General features: G+C 43.2%; 1 protein-coding gene across 1 annotated transcript; it reads right to left on the reverse strand.

Moving 5' to 3' along the window:
• Positions 1-1,069: 1,069 nt before the first annotated feature.
• Positions 1,070-17,566, reverse strand: tbc1d14 (TBC1 domain family, member 14). The gene is made up of 14 exons (XM_088990505.1): positions 16,954-17,566; positions 15,296-15,995; positions 12,155-12,278; positions 8,909-9,033; positions 7,329-7,411; positions 7,124-7,241; positions 6,926-7,032; positions 5,376-5,453; positions 5,205-5,293; positions 5,066-5,137; positions 4,515-4,643; positions 4,323-4,432; positions 2,294-2,552; positions 1,070-2,208 (listed from the first exon to the last, which is right to left on the reverse strand). Exons 1-14 carry the CDS (start codon positions 17,000-17,002, stop codon positions 2,152-2,154), a joined length of 2,100 nt encoding a protein of 699 aa, XP_088846631.1. The 5' UTR covers positions 17,003-17,566; the 3' UTR covers positions 1,070-2,151.
• Between the last annotated feature and the right edge of the window lie 12 nt (positions 17,567-17,578).

The following is a 17,578-nucleotide window of genomic DNA, read 5'->3' on the forward strand; positions in this document are numbered from 1 at the left end:
GGCAGCATAGTCCAATTAGATGACGTCATGCATAGATACAGTTCAGTGGACATGTATTTGTTTTTAAAAGCACAATGAACGTAAATGTTTTGATTCCCTGCTTCATTTTATTCAATATTTGGTTATTTATATATGTATTTATTTGTTTCGTTATTTTTTATTTTTACTTACATGCTCTTTAGGATTCGATTTAGATGAATCCCGACGGTTTCCTCCCACATTCCAAAAGCATGCATGGCAGGCAGATTGAACACTAAAAATTGACCCTCTGTGTGAGTAACTGGTTGTTTGTCTCTGTGTGCCTTGTGAATGGCTGGCAACCAATTCAGGGTGTCCTTTGCCTCTTGCCCGAAGACGGCTGGGATAGGCTCCAGCACCCCCGCCACCCTAATGACGAATACGCAGTACGGATAATGGATGGGTGCATACAACTTAGAGACAAAAGCTAAAAAAATATACAGACGCTTGCAACTTTTTTTTTTGCTTTTTTTCCACGAACACCGATGTGGGCAAGGGAACCTTCAGAGGCTAGATGAATCCGAACGCCTGATTACTTTTTTTCAGCCAGGAGCAAGTCAGGTAGGCACAGATTTAATTTTTCTTTGTGGTCACCAGACTGCGAGGGCGAATCATAGACAATGCTGGGAAAACATTTTGAGATGGATTGATTGCAAAAAAGAAGAAACTTATGACTTCCATTATGGAGCTTGGCTGTCAGTCAAAGATTTTTGGGCTGAGTCTTTGCAGGTAGAGTCTGAAGCAGCAACCTTCTGGAGCACTTGAATCTGGCAAATAAATACTGTAAATGGAAAGCATAATGAAAGGGGTAGAAGGAGAAAAGGGGAAAAGAGGAACGTTGTAGGCTCAATGATGTCCTTGTGGTGCTGCCTTCGGGAGATCTTGATGATAAAAGTGGTTCCGGTGCTTCTAAAGATGAAGCCTCAATCACATTTCTAAATACTTCCTGCATTAACCTTTCAAAGTTGAAACAAGACGAACTGTTGCCCTCTGATGTCAAGTCAATCATCGATCGATCGACCGACATTGCCGTACAATATAACAACATGAATATTTGCAAGTCCTTTATTTGGTCAAACGACATATTCTTTTCCCTCCAGCGAGCCAATCCAAAGCAAGAAAAAATCAAAACCTTAAGAGGACAAGCAAAAACAAAGACACAGCAGTGCAATCAACAGTTTACATTCATTTCCGTGCCCATCTGATATGCTTGCAACTTTTTTACAACCACAGTGGATAAAAAAAAGCCAACGTTGCATGTAACAAATGATTCGTACACACGCACACACACACACACACGATCACACACATGCGCACGCACACACACACACACACACCCACCCGCCCGCCCGCACGCACTCACACACCTGTAGGGCCAATGTGCAAAAAAAGTGTGATTGCAGTTCTGCGGTGTGTTGCTGCAGGGGTGGGGTGCAAAACCACACAGATTATATAGGGGGAAAAATTCATTTCCTGTTAACCCACAAGTCACCAATGGATGACGATCAAGTGCCCCCATGGCGGAAAAAAAAATGGAAACTCCAAATTCACACCGCCGATTTTGCACTCGGTGAGAAAAAGTGTGCAAAATGGACGACAATGCCCGAGAAATAGTTTGAATGACTAATAGTGCAACATCCTGAAATTAAGCAGTCGAGATGGAAAAATATAAGCCCCGACAGGACTGAGGATTTTGATTTTCAAAATCCAAAGAAAAGCACCTGCGGCAGAGAGCCCCTTTCCTTGAAGTAACCCCGCCCCCCTAACCCGTTCACACAATTAAAAAAATAACAAGCTGAAATTATCTACAGTCCTTGGTTACAATGTGAAAGGCAGCTTCTGACCTCATTTCCAGAGGATCTCGACATGTAACATTACAACAATCAGCTCCAGAAGATTCGTTTTGGGAGTCATGTTAAAAAAAACGTTTAAGAGGACTGAGTAATCACTGGCATCTGGGTGGTCCCACAAGGGTGTCGGGGAGTGTGTCGTATTGTGGCTCCTCTGCCGGGAAGTTCGTCAAGTATAAGGCACCCCTGCTCGGGTACTCACAGGTCCCCCGTTGACGTTATGGTGGATGTCGCTCCATGAAAAGACTCAAGGTCAGTCTTCCTGATGTTTGTCTACTGCAGATCAGCGCTTCAGTACCGGACTCCCTCGCTCAGGATCCTTCTGTAACGTCTGCAGAACCTAAAAGGACAGCAGCCTGGTCAAAAATATCATTCATGATCGAAACTAGTAACAGCAATGATTCTCCTGGCGCATGTTGGCCTACCTGCGCCCACTTCCTGTTTCGGCTGGTCATGTGGACGGCGGCGATGTGTTGGAAGAGCTGCTCAGCAGGGACCAGGTCGGGCAGGCGGGTGAGGAACTGGGCCATGTGAATGAAGTCCATGCCGGTCAGGACGTCCTGGAAGAGGCGCAGCAGGCCCAGTGCCGTGCGGAACAAGAACTCGTCCCCGTCCCGGCAGAAGACGTCCCACACGCGTGACGCTAGGTCCAGTGGCAGAGACTTACTGTACAAGGTGAAAATCCTGGAAGGTGGGAGAGGATGCGGGCGTGAGTTATGATTTTTTGTTTTACTGTATTGTGGCAAATCGTGCCAGACAATGTGCAAAAATATGTCCACTGCAGTGTCAGGGTTTTTGTCATTGTCACTCAAATTCCAGGACCCACAGAATATTGAGGTTTAGGACTATATTAGACTCTCTTCTTACATCAGAAAAAGAGTTAATTACGAAATGATATGGGTCTGGAGTTATATGAGCTTGAAATGAGGGCGGCTGTCCAAAATACACTGCAATACATACATATTGGTTTATATAACGCTTTAACAACAGCTGAAGCTGGAACAAAGCGCTAACATTGAAAAAAGGGAAATGCTTCTCCCTTGTGGAAGGGAAAAAAACATTGCCAGAGGCCTTGGCCAGCTCTTTATCAGCACCCAAACAAGAAAAAAGCAAAACCCCAACACATTTGGGAATGGCGCTCTGTCATATTTTCAATTCCCGAATAACTTTGTGAATGGAAGTGAATGAGTAAATGATATATTGTAACATAAGACAAAAAGAGTGACAATCGAACACCCCCGCCGAAAAAAAACGAATTGAAAAATAGATTTGTGTAGAGGTTTATCACTGTTAAACAAACACAAAATGACAAAGTACTGCAGAACATTTTTTCTGTACTGTACTTTATATCTTTATTGTATGATGTATTACAGACCCCCCAAAGTATAAATAAATGAATTAATGAATGAATAAACAAACAAACAAACAAACGAAAATTTGTTACTACTCAAACCATGATATATTTCTTTGAATATTGGTTAATATTGGTCAGCCCTAATATGAAGAAATTCAGTGTCATGGTTGTTTATTTGTATTAAGTGGAATCCAACCATTTCCTGCCAATGATGTCGATCACATACATTTTCAACAAGTTATGAACGTTGAAGTGTAGACACATCCCAAAATTTAGAGGTTAAATTAAGTTCACTTTTAAAAACTAAGTCTGTGACTGTAAAGTGACTTTGAGAGTTTTGAAAGGCGCTTATAAATTAAATGTATTACTATTATGACTATGATTACTATTAATATTATTGTTTAAAATGTCACCCAAAGCTCAAATGTCACAAACATTTTGCGACGCTGAAAATAGCGCTCGGCTACCACAGAAAGCAAAATAGTAAGACCGGGAATAACGCCATGTTCTATCGTGGTGTGAGTCAAATTTGAAACGGAAATCTAGGAATTTTCAAAGTGACATGGACCCCCATTAGAAGCCCCCTTCCACCATGCGCAAACAGCCATTTCCTGCTTTCCCGGCAACTGAAAACAAGCGCCTTCATGAGATAAAATACATAACCAAACAACTAACTGACAAGCCAACCAACCAACTAACAAACAAACTAGTGAACAAGTTCACCAACTAACACGACCAACTTATTAGCAATATAACTTGCTAGATAACTAACTAACGAACTAGCTAATCAACAAACTAACCAGTTAATTTGTTAGCTAACTAGCTAATGTGTTAACTAGCTAACCAACTAACTAACCAACAAACCAGCCAGCTAACTAACTACTAGAAAAATATCTAAACAACCAATTAATTTAATAACTAGCTATGTAACTTGCTAGCTAACTAGCTGGCTACCTAACTAACGAAAGAAATTACAAAAACAAATAAATCAATAGCTGAATGGATAAATAAATAGACAAATAAAGAGATCAAAATTAGACAGATTAAAAAAATATAACTAGATGCATGAACGATTAAATAATTAAACAACTAAAACTCACCAGTCGATCAAATAAATATCAGGGGTCAAGTTGTTCTTCTTGAAATGTGCAAAGAGCTTTGGTAGGTTTTCTTCAAAGAACACCTCGAATGCAGCAAAGTACGTCAACATCTGCAGTCACACAAGAAAAACACGTGAGGACCGCGCCGCGTCTCTGGGGGTCAACCGTGATCATATCTTCTGGTGCACCGACAAGGCTGTGGTCCACTCGGAAGAAGGCCATCTGACAAGGTTTGTTGAGAAGGTTGGCGAACGCAATGAAGGCATCGGCCGTGTCCAGGTTCAGGATGAGCACAGCCGCGATGAACGACATTCCCTGCACCTGCAAAGGCAAACCCCAAACGGAATCAAAAAAGTCACACCCCGACTTACAGGAAACGGTTTGCCCACTGTGGTTTTGGTTTCAGCTGCACCCAGTTGAAATGTTGAGAATAAGTTGTTCCGATCACCCATAAGATATGTCGGGGGCGAGGTGACGTTGCCCTCTTGTAATCGTACTATCATCGGTAGAGCGATCTATGTGAAAGAGGTGTTCACGACTGCACCGTAAGCTACAAAAACGTGAATCCTTCTACACTCGGAGGATAAAGAATATATGCCCACGTCTGGTGTCGTATACCGCCCGCGTGTGCGGATACTGTTTGTGTCCAAATAAGATTTGTCAAACTGGACCTTCGGGTGGGAGAATAAGAATTTGGCAAATGGCAAAAACAGATAATGGTGCAATTTTCCGGTGCCACTTACATAGCCGACATCCGGACGGTAGCAAGCGTAAGCTCCCAGAATGCTGTGCAGCACGTCATGATAGGGTCCGCCCTAAACGACAAAAGCCGTAACGATGCAACCGGGCATTCGGGCGAAGCAAGTTGCGCCACCCACTCACCTGCTGGAAGATGCACAACTGCGGGAAGGTTCTCGAGATGTCCAACTTGATCAGCTCCAAGCTCGACTCGCGATTGGACGAGCCCGAATCTGGAGCAGGGCGGCAACAACACGACGACAAAATGAGATACGGTGTCAAAAGAATGGGCGGATTTGAGCGGCGCGTCTGTACCGTGGTTTTCAGCCTCTGGGGCGCTGGTTGCAGTGCTCCTCCATTTTTTGGCCCGCGCCAGGCAGATGTTATAAAGCTCTGCGGAGGGCAAGAAATGGACGGTCATTAACGTGATATGGTGCCGCAAATGGATCGCGTGTACTTTACGATCAGTCTCCGCTGATCGATAAATTGTGTTCAATCTTTTCATCCTGCCTCTCTGTGTGGCCTGAGGAGGCTCAACAAACACACATTGGAAAAAAAATGCTTGCTTTTTCTCGCCGTACTTGGATACAAAATGTAATTGCACCTCCACTACAGTAGGGGGAAGTGGTGCTCTCGTATACTTTTTTTCTCGGACAAATGGATGCATTTCTGATTATTTGTTGTTACAGACTTTAACTCATTCACTGGCAGACGATGTGCAAAAATGTGTCCACTCCAGTGCCAGGGCTTTTGTCATTTTCACTCAAATTGCAGGACCCACAGAAATGTGAGTTTTAGGACTACATAAACATTTAGTGCAACATAAGAAACCTTAGCCTTGCTTCTTTCAACTGAAAAAAATAGTTAATTCAGAAGTTATATGGGTCTGGAGTTATCTGAACTTGAAATGAGGGCGGCTGTCCAAAAGGCAAATGCAGCCCCCTTAAGGGAGGGAAACACATTGCCAAAGGTCTGACCGGAGCTTGATCCACACCCCGCCGCAAGAAAATAATAAATTCGGGAATGGCGCTTCACAATTCCCAAATAAATTCGGGAATAGCAGTGAATGAGTTAAAAGAAAATAATTCAGTGATTCAAAACAAAACATTGCTAGAGCTAGTGCTGAATCCAAGTGCTAACAGGAAATGTATTGTAAAAATGTAATGGAAAAAAAATACTATTACTAACATTGAATTCGGGAGTGCTAGTTATTGTATGTTGATCTATACGAAAAAAATAGTTTTTGGAGGGGTTCTTTCATATTACAGTAAAGTCTCGTTATATCGATATTCAAGGGAGTCCAAAAAATATCGATATAACCGGGACTATCGATATATCCGACCCTGTTTGCATGTAATTTTCTCCGTGCGTGCATCGAAATAGTATCGATATAACCGGGACTATCGATATATCCGATATCGATATAACGAGACTTTACTGTAGTAAGAAACAATCAACATGTCAATTAGTTATGCTTGGCCAATGCTGGTTGCCGATGATCACATGACATTTCTTGTCTAATCAGTGCTGCGGGAATTTTTTTATTTGCTCAGTATTAAACGTGTTACTGTCGTGATAGTACGTCATGTGATCCTTTTTTAAGAATGTTTCAACACACGCTATATCGAGAAAATTAAGGTTAAGAACCACCGATTTAATGTTAGGCAGAGGCTTAGTTAAGAATTTTATTGAGAAATGGGACTATTTCTAGTCGCGGCAGGGGCTTGGGAGGTGCGAGAAATGTTTTCGGCTTCCTAGTAACAGAGAATAATTGAGAAGCGCCGTGCAAACCCAAACCTCCTTAAGAAAGTGAATTCTACCACGCCACAAAGTTAATCTGCATTCGCTTAATTGTGCAACAGTACCGTGAGTGATGTTGAGTTCGTTGCCCACCGCCAGGCTCCACACTTTGCCTCTGACACTGGGCGGGATGCCTTGCCACCACAGGTCCCTCACTCGTCGCGACGTGCACCTGCGGAGGGACGGACGGGAGCGCAGAGGTCAAAGGTCGGACTCCGCATTGCGATCGACCGGCGCAGTTGGCGGGCTTGGCGATGACTAACATGGTGCTCCAGTTAGGCAGGATCTCCTGGTTCCAGGTCTGCGCGGCAGAGCCGATGCTTTCCTCCAGCTTGCAACGCTCCTCCAACTGCTTCTTTCTCTTCTGGGCCTCCTTCAGCTCTACGGCGACAAGCACGGCGGAAAGGCAAGCTGAGACACGACTGGGAAGGATGTGAGAGAGTCCAAAGTGCAGGGAGATCACGTTACCTCTCTTCTTGGCCTGGGCCACCATCTCTTCATATTGCTGCTTGTGTTTCTCTGCTTCCTCAGCCGGCTTGGCTGGAAGATTACTGGAAGGCGTTGGTCGAAATACAATGAGGAGGTGGGCTTTTGGGGTACATTACACATAAAGAAGTAGCAATGGCAAGCATTTGTTCTCTTCTCCTGCTTTCAGCAAAAGCACCAGGATGTTCCCCCTTCGATACATTGCCAGTGTTGCGTGTCGTGTTGGTGCTACGTGTGATGAAAGGGTAGTCAAGTAAAATCCTTTATTTACAATAAAATGTGCTGTATACCACACCCACTAGTCGACTTGACCTTGCGATTAACTCATTCGCTGCCATCCCCGGATTTATTCGGGAATCCCAAATTTGTTTGGGTTTTGGTTTTTCTTGCGGGTGATGCCGATAAAGCGCTGGTCAGACCTCTAGCAAAGTTTTTTCCCTTCAACAAGCAGGTGCCATTTTCCTTTTGTCCATCATGTTAGCGCTTCAGCTGTTGTTAAAGCACTATAAAAATCAATATTATTTGTATTGTATTTTGTACAGCCGCCCGCATTTCAAGATCAAATAAATCCAGATCCATATAACTTAGGAATTAATTTCTGATGAAAGAAGCAAGTCTAAGGTTTCTTAAGCTGCATTGAATGTTGATGTAGTCCTAAAACTCAAAATTCTGTGGGTCCTAGAATTTGAGTGAAAATGACAAAAACCCTAGCACTGGAGTGGACACATTTTTGCACATCACCTGCAGCACCGGCAGTCACTGAGTTAATGGGCAGACACTTTGTCCTGCCAGGCGTGTGGACACTTCACAAATACAGACGTCTGGCATGACAAAATTTTGGTTCATTTTGTGCCGCATAATGTGATGACACCTGATGCGTCGGAAGGCTCAGTGATGAAGTGGTTAGTACGTTGGCCTCGCAGCGCAGATTTACTGGGTTCAATTTACTGGGTGATATTTACTAATGGAAGCTATTCACTGTGTTTTGGTTCATGTGTGGTTTTACAGTTAGAACAGGTGGTGAGTACCATATTTTCCAGTGTATAATGCAGACCCAAAAGCCTTGATTTTCTTCAAAAGATGACCCTGCGCCTTATACGCAGTGCACCTTTTATATGTGAAGTAATGTTGAGCCACACCACAACAGGTCTCACAACTACTGTCAGCCACAATTTCCAACCGCAGAAGATGTCGTGCATACTGTAGCACGTATAATGTGGTGTGCCTTATATTTGGAAAACTTTTAGATTTTATATTTGGAAAACTTTTTTCATTCATTGAAGGTGCGCCTTATAGTCCAGTGTGCTTATACGCTGGAAAATGGTAATACTTTCCAAACAAACGTGCAGTGAAGATGAAGAGCATTTTTAAAAGTTTCTGGAGCTTCACTATAGTTTCAAAGTCCATGAATAAGACTGGTAAGTTTTGTTTTTAGGACAAAAGGTTCTTGTATCAAAAAAATGGGAAGAATGGGTAGAATGTGAAGATAAAGAGTGACAAAGGATGCTTTCATCAGCCATGTGGAAAATAAAACAGATAGCAAACCCAGTGTGTTTACATACGCAGGTCGGTCCTCCAGTATGAGAGCGGTGGTGGAGAGAGGCTCAAAGTCCAGGTTTTTCCTTACATTCTGCCTGGGGGATGTCAGATTACCATGTCCAGCTCTACCCGTCTTTGTTTCATATTCCTGACAAGTCAAAAAAAAAAAAAAAAAAAAATGGCGGAACGCTTGTTATCATTGACATTCATTGATTTGAGAGTTTCTTGCCTCCAACATCCATATAGTTTTATCTCTTGTTCTTATTTATAATTTTATCTGTGGTTTTATTTCTGTCCCTGTTTTGTGATTGTAAAGTGTCATTGAGAGCTTATGAAGGTGCTTATAAATAAAATGTATTATTATTATTATTTTATGATGAGCAGCACAGGGCTGAGTGATGAAATGAGACGTCTTATGGGTGAAGCGGAGGAGCATGACTGTAAATAGGTCAAAAGCAATATGGTCTCTCTCACTCACTCACGCACGCACACACAATCTCACACACACACACACACACACACACACACACACACACACACACACACACACACACACACACACACACACACACACACACACACACACACACACACACGCACACACACACAGTGTGAGTGACCAACCGGCTATCAACCTGGCATGCCGACACGCTGAATGTGCTTTTAATCAAGAATTAATCGAGTTAATTAGATTATTTTTAATCAGGCTTGGAAAAAGACAAGAGTACAAATCTTAGATGGGTCCCATAAATTTTTTAAAGGATTTAAAACCAAGCCATAAAAATCTTGTGAAGCACTTCACGTGGAGCTACGGCCAAATAGTAAGCGCGTTGTAAAACGAGCCGTGTGCGCTTTGATGCTAACACGTGAAACGGCATTTGAAAACAAAAACATAGGCAAGCCATCAATTGCGGTGGCATCACATTAACATGATTTTTTTTCCTCAGCGGCGCCGATTGATTTCATTTTACCCAAAACAAGACTTCCTGCGCTTTTTATTTTTGCAGATGTCCGAGTCATCCACCTGTGAGCAACACAAAGCGCCTTCCAGGAACTCAAAGCAGGGGGGAGGGCTATTGTGTAAAATCAAGAGGCGTCCTTCCGCCTCCCAAACAAGCAAAGGAGGCCGGCGGCTATCACATTGCTAACTCACCATGAACACAGCCGTTCAGTCCTCCTCCGTGGGGGGGTCGGGGGAGGGCTGATGTGGGAGTTTACGTCTTCGCTGAACATTAGCCGAACGTCATGGGCGCTCCCGAAGGGGTTTGGGGGTGGGGGTATCGCTATTGGTGACCGGCCGGCGGGATGGTCGAGGGACACACTCGGCGTTGGAAAACACGCAGCCGCTCGGCGGCACCCATTTGCACGGTGCCTCCCTTCCCCCGCCTGTCCGAAGAGGGATGCTGGCACCAGCTGCTCCGCATAAGATCTGGAGCGACCGGCATGCGCGCGCACGTATGTGTGTGTGCTTGAGCTGCAGCATTGCTCATGGCTCTGAGGTGCCTCTGACAGTCTTTCTAATCAATCTCAAAGCAACAGATCCGCATTGTCGATGATGATTAGCGCTTCAAGACAGATGGATTTGGACTGTTGAAAAATAAAAACAGCAACCGGAAAAATTGTGCCGAGCACAAAGCGCCACAAACGTTTTTTTTTTCCCAAGCTCAGTAAAACAAAAAACTTGACATTAGATCACCCCCACCGCCCCTCCCTCACCCGTGTTATCCGATTCGCAGATCGGATATGAAGTTACCGCCACGGATCAGGTTGTCAAGAACACGCCTGTGAGCCTTTTTCTGCCGGGATGAAACTCTGAAAACGCTTAAAGCGCTGCGACAACAGGTCGGGAGGAAACGCTGACCATTTCTTTCGAAGTAAACAAATCGATATTCAAAGGGCGGGGAGGGGGAGCATCTTTAAACTCACTTGCTGCTCTTCCCGGATTTAGTCAGAAATTGAAAAGTGTGACGTGGAGCTCCATTCTCAAATTTGTTCACGTTTTGTTTTTTATTGCAGAGGTGCCGATAATGAGTTGGTCAGACCTCTGGCAATGTTTTCCCTTCACTGTAAAACCCAACAAGTTGAAAGTACTCAATTTTTTTATGGCAACTGATTATGTCAAAATTTTTGAGTACAGTTTACTCAAAAGTTTTGAGTAACCTGTAACCTGTTTTGAGTAACCTGTACAGGTTACTCAAAACTTTTGAGTAAACTGTACTCAAAAATTTTGACGTAATCAGTTGCCATAAAAAATTTGAGTACTTTCAACTTGTTGGGTTTTACAGTGTTCCACGAAGGGGCAGCGTTACCCTTTTTTCCATGTTAGCGCTTTGTTACAGCTTCAGCTGTTGTTAGAGCGCTATATAAATCAATAGGTATGGATTGTATTGCATTTTGGACAGCCACCCCCATTTCAAGCTAAGATAACTCCAGACCCATATAACGTACAATATAATATAATACATATTGATTGAATGATGAATTCAATCTTATGAAAGAAGAGAGTTTAAGGTTTCTCACGCTGAATTGAATGTTTATGTAGTCTGAAAAGTCAATATTGTGTGGGTATTACCGTTTGCGTGAAAATGACAAAAACCCTGGAGTGGACACATTTTTGCCCATCATCTGGCAGTAAATGAGTTAAGAAGTCGCATCAAGTAGTGGCGGACATTACATTGGAGTCGTTGTATTAAGTTCATCCTGTCTACTTGATATCTACTTTAAAACAGATTCTTTACTTACAGACAGTGTATTGTAGGTGTTCAAATACCTGACATGTTTCGGCGTATACTTCCGCCTTCGTCAGAGTGTCACATGATGTTGTGACGCGCCATTTTCAGCTGGTGTTGCGAGTGTTACCAGCTGAAAATGGCGCGTCACAACAACATCCGTGACACTCTGACGAAGGCGGAAGTATACGCCGAAACATGTCAGGTATTTGAACACCTACAATACACTGTCTGTAAGTAAAGAATCTGCTTTAAATTAGATTACAGTGGAGTGTTTAACATGCTTTTAGGTTACAGGGTGCATGAAAAGGTTCAAGAAAACGGCGCGATTCAGATTTTTTTTTCGTGTGTTCTGTTTACATGTTATGCAACCTGACAAAGTGGTTGCATAAGGTTTGATTATATTTTAATCAGGCTTGGAAAAAGACAAGAGTCGTAAATTGTATCTTGGCAGTGATCACAACTTCATGCACGATAATGATAAGTTTTTGTTAAGGGAAGAGAGAGAGAGAGAGATTGGCAAGCGGAAACAAATGTTACCTTCTGTATTCTTCTCGGGTCCTTGACAGGCCCCTGGCGTGGGGGCACCTTCCCGAATAGTTTCCATCCAGCGTCCCGCTGCTCGGCCAAGCAACTGTCCTTCACTTTCCTGGCAAAGAGGCTCCTGAAAAAAAAAACACAATGTAAACTAGTATTTTGATATCACAAGAGATATCGGAACCAAATGATGTCATCATAAGAAAACTATCAGTTTCAGTGCGTTTTTTTTTTTTTCTGTAATGTAGGTGTCACATGAGCGCATGTGGAGGCTCCCATTGAGAGTGTGAACGAGAATCGAGTGCAAAAAGCAAAGTCCAAGAAGCGCGTTCAAGAAAAAAAAAAACAGGCTGTGATGTTAATTCACGAACCTCATGCTTGTTCAACTAATCAAGGCGGACATTTACATTGCAAAAATAACACCCCCCCCTCTCTCCGGCCCCTCCTCAAAAAAATAAACATTTACATGCCAGAGGCTTCATTCATTTTCATAAAGAAGCCCATTGATCCATTGACGAGTTTTGAATTGTTATTGTGTAAGGGACGTTTGGGTCATCGCCAGCTGTTTTTTTTCTCAAGCGTGCAGATTTGAAGCAAAGATGATGATATCACGTTACATCATGGCACTCTGACAAAGGTTTAAAAAAAATAACAAGAGGCTATGATGTAGTGAGAAGATGAATATTAGAAGTCTTTTAAAACATTGAAGTCTTTGAAATGATCAATGTCCTGTCTTTTGACTCACTTTTTCATTCAACGCTGAACTACGACGTTTGATAGATGTGACATATTCGCGTACGCTAAAGAACAAATGCTGACAAAGCAATTTTTGTGCGTTTTCGATTTATGGTCGGAGCGCTTTGAGTGGAAGAGTGGGCGAGTCCAGCGCTCGTGCTAAGATGAGGGAAGGCGTCAAAGCGCTGCTTGTGGCAACTACAGTAAAATCCAGACAAGAATGTTTGAAAACCCAGCTCGATCCCCCAAAAACATAAATCAGAATCAGAATCATCTTTATTGCCAAGTATGTAGGACACACAAGGAATTTGTTTCCGGTAGAACACGCTGCACTAGTATCGTTGTCAAAAAAACTGCTAAGTGGCACTATACAGTTCCATTTTGGCTACTGTTGAATAAACCATGGATGGAAATATCTACAAACACCCTCCTACCTGTCAATGTACAAAAGAAGCGAAGGGGCCGTCATCTTGCTCTGAAACACCCGAAAAGGCCTCAAAGTCGTCGTGTCCACCAAATATGGGCGCCAGGACTTCGGGTAGCGCCTGAAGCCAAAAGGCACGCATGCCGCACTTTCGGCCCAGGGGTAAGTGATCGATATCACGAAGGAACATTTCAACTTCCTCGCCGCTCCACCCTTTGCGGGGACGGGCGGACTGGCTTAGAGAAGTCTGAAGGGCAGCGAGGGGAATGTGTAACTTCACAAACGTGAATGACTGATAACGAAAGCAACGTCGCTTCGTGGGAGCGTGTCAGGCACCAGGGGCCGCTCTGTGGCCCCTGGACAAAGGAAAGAAGCTCTAAATTCCCACATTCCAACTATGTTCGTTATCACAATGGGAAGAGCAACAACCCCTTTTGGTGCATGTGTTGCTTTAAAAAAAAACACAATGTGACCAAAACAGGAAGTGTGTAGTTGCACCAAATTGTGCTTATAAGGAAAAAAACAAACTTATAGACATGTGGGTTTGTTGGATGAAGAAGATACCTGCACATGTACCTGCGCCTGTTTTTGGAAACTTTGCTTTTGGATTGGAATGGATTTGCCCTTATTAGTCTCGCAGTGGAGAAATGTACATTTCACAGAAGTAAAGATTTGATGTTAATCGCTGGAGAACATGTTCACAAACCGGGAAATATAATATCTTCTGACACAAATAACAGCAATCTCTATTGTCTTCATTCATACATATATACACATTTACATTCATTTATATTTATATACATCATTTGAATAGTTACATTTTTTCACAGGCTATTTTGCGTTATATAGCTTGCAATTTTACATTGAGCATGCGTACCATGATTTCATATGTAAAGCAGAGGTCGCTATTGATTGATAACACTATCAATAGTGTCAACACAGTTGGTGTAAAGCAGGGGTGTCAAAGTCATTTTTTGCCGCTGGCCACATTGTAGTTATGGTTTCCTCTCGAGGGCCGTTATGAATTTGGGGAACCCATTAGAATGTTTAAATCCCTTCAAATATTACATATAGAGCACACAGCAAATTAATGAATAACTCGTTTTCAAATCTGAAGTCAAGAATAATGACTTTTATTGTGGTTGACATCCAAAAATATGAAATTTTGGCTCAGATTTTAGCAATCATCATGGAATTTAACAAGTTTGATTTGCTTTCGCGGGCCGAAAAAAATGATGTGGCGAGCCAGATTTGGCCCGCGGGCCTTGACTTTGACACCTGTGGTGTAAAGCAAGGGTGTCAAACTCATTTTTTGCCACGGGCCACATTGTAGTTACGGTTTCCTCTCGCTGTTATGAATTTGGGGAAGCCATTTTTAATCCCCTCCACATATTACATTTAGAGCACATAACAAATTAATTAAAAAATACTTTAAGTTTGAAGTAAAAAATAATGACAGTAGTTGTGGTTTACATGGGACAATTCAAAATTTTGGTTTGGACTTTAGCAAGCATCATGGAATTTCACACATTTGATTAGCTTTTGTGGACTGAATAAAATTATGCAGTGGGCCAGATTTGGCCCCCGGACCTTAACTTTGACACCTGTGGTATAACGTGTCAATACGCATCAGCACCTGTTTTGTTAATTGTGAGATGTCTTTCCAGACCCTCGCTGTCCCCCCATTGGGAGCATAGTTTGAATGTCAACCCACCCCTGACAGTCATGTGTTTTCCATATTTTATCGATGAATTTGGGGAGCCATCACCTGTCAGATGACACCCCCCCCCCCCCCGTTTTAGGTGCCTCGGATGGGTCAAAACATTAAAAAAGTCGCTCTGTATTTGCACAATGTAATTAATCATGATTAACAAACTATAAAATCCTGTTTGATAAAGGTGTGACCTATCACCTATTGTGTGTGCATTTGGAACACATTTCCCTCAATAGCCTCGATTTACTAGTCTCTAAAAAGAAAGACTTACCTGTTGAACAAGCTGGCGAGTGCTCCCAGTTTCTTTTGCCTGCCATCCTCTTCCTGTCTCATAACACCGAGCGGGCTCGCTTGAACCGGACCCCTGAAGTCCTTGGAGCATCCCGGCAACGAAGCAAGTGCAACGTCGGAGAAGGGAGCTACGCAGCCATTATCCGTCTCCAGTGTGACGATGGCGCTCGAATCGGAGGTGACAGTGAAATGTAAAATGTCTTCGTTAGACGCCGAGAGCTCCGTGCTCATGCTAGACGCGCTGCACACCGAAACGTCGTCGCTGCGGTTCAAGGTTCGATGCCCTACGGCAGCTCCAGGCAATCTGAGGCCTGGACTGAAAAAGCGGGTGGCGTCGAAGCTGCTGTGTGGGAAGCTGGACGACTTGGGGATGCCGTTGCTATCGGGGGAGTCGTCATCCAATGTCAAAGTAGCAGGAGAGTCTCCCCCGGTGACATCTGGAGGGTTGAGCTCCAAAGTTGGGATACCAGAGTCCTGGGAAGTCAGACTGTGAGTATCCAGATCGAGACTGAGTTTCATTAAGCTGCTGTGTAAAATGGAGGCCGGTGGGTAACATGGCGATTGAACATGGAGCACCAGGCCAAGATCTGAGACATGCTCCTTGGAGAGGTTGTGATGAGCGGAGAGAGAGGAGCCTTTGACCTCACAACCGTTCTCCACAATAGTTCCTCCAAACACACCTGTGAAGCAGGCATTTCCATTGAAAATTTGAAGAACACCATCCCCTATCTGTAATTTAGCATAAGACAAGCCTACAAAACCAGGAAAATGAAACATGTGTTATATTAATGTATTGCTTCAATTTGTTAACAAGAAAATAAAACAAACAGAAATTGGACTGTGAAAAAAATATTCGCACATCACTCACAAAATTAGTATTGAGGGAGAAAAAAAACCTCAATTTAATGCTTTTTTCAAAATTTCGCAGCCCTACTATTCACACAGTTAAAACAATCATTTACCTTGAACGCTTCACGCAACCATATTTGAACACTCAAAAACAGACAAATATCACAACGCTCACGGGCGTCTTTATCCTCTGCAAAAAGCGCACAGCTACGTCACAGTAGCTCGATCCATTTCAATGGCAAATAATGAACTTTCAAGTATTAGGAGCTACCAATACCCTGACTAAATATTTAAATCCATTCACCACTAAATTTATAATTTCACGAAGTTGCTTGTTCAAATTAAGTTAAAAGTCATTTTATATGCTTTTTAAATGAACAGAATAAGTACTGTGTTGTATGAAAATAAAACCATACACTATACAAAAGAATAAACTGGTTTTACAGAGTCTAATTACGAGTACTGCAGTACAGTATTCACAAGTTAGTCGTATGCCAGGAAGTCAAGTGGTGGGGTTTGGTTAGCTGAGTTGTACCAAAAGGCAGCTCGTTGATTGTGTGTTCATGTTGTCTGTCACTACTTGTCCCGTTTTGTCATTGCCATTTGGGTTACAGGAAATACAGATTAAGAAGATTTGATGTCACGTGCATTGCATTAGTCTTAATCCAGGCACGCTATTGAGTTAATTAATGTCAACCTGTATTAGAAAAAGGGCTGTGGTGTTGTCTGTGTCAACAAGAGCTGCAAAGGGCGACAAGTGCGTGAGTTTAATGTGGCAAAACAACCTACCACCGCGGCTCTCCATCCGGCCCCGGTCACAGGGTGTCAGGTTCGCCATGGGGGCTGCTCGAAGCTACAGGTGTCCCGGCGCCGTACGCGAGTCGGAGCGCTCCATGGTGATGCGGAAACCCCTGGCTTCTCCTCAAAGCAGCTCGGTGTGGAAAAGAAACATGACCGCCCCCAGGTCATCTAGCGACGTGAGAAGGTGAAAAAAAAGAAAAAAAGAAATAAAAAGCAACCGGAACAGGACTCGCTTGCACCCCGAGTCCACTTGGCTTTCTGCGTTCCCTCACCGGAAACGAAGGGTGGGTGGACGCTCGCGAATGGGTATTAGGACTGGGGTTCGGCGAGGAAGGGAAATGAACAAGTTTCGTCGCTTGAGTTGGCATCTTGTACCTGTCTGCCTGTTTCCGCCGCCATTTTAAAACAAACTTACGACGGAGAAGTAATCGAGCCCTGAGTGTTGACGTCGGATGGAGTCACCTGTCCACGACACAAGACATCGTTAATCGACCTCACACACTACGATATTCCATTATTACTCTGACATTTCAAATTGTTTTTATTAGGACTCGTGCCTATTTCACGACTGACCAGAAAGTAGAGTTCAAGAAATCGTTAACCCGATGTTGTT

The sequence above is a fragment of the Hippocampus bargibanti genome, linkage group LG02 (genome assembly GCF_051943395.1).
Source record: "Hippocampus bargibanti isolate YZ-2025 linkage group LG02, ASM5194339v1, whole genome shotgun sequence".
NCBI lineage: Eukaryota > Metazoa > Chordata > Actinopteri > Syngnathiformes > Syngnathidae > Hippocampus > Hippocampus bargibanti.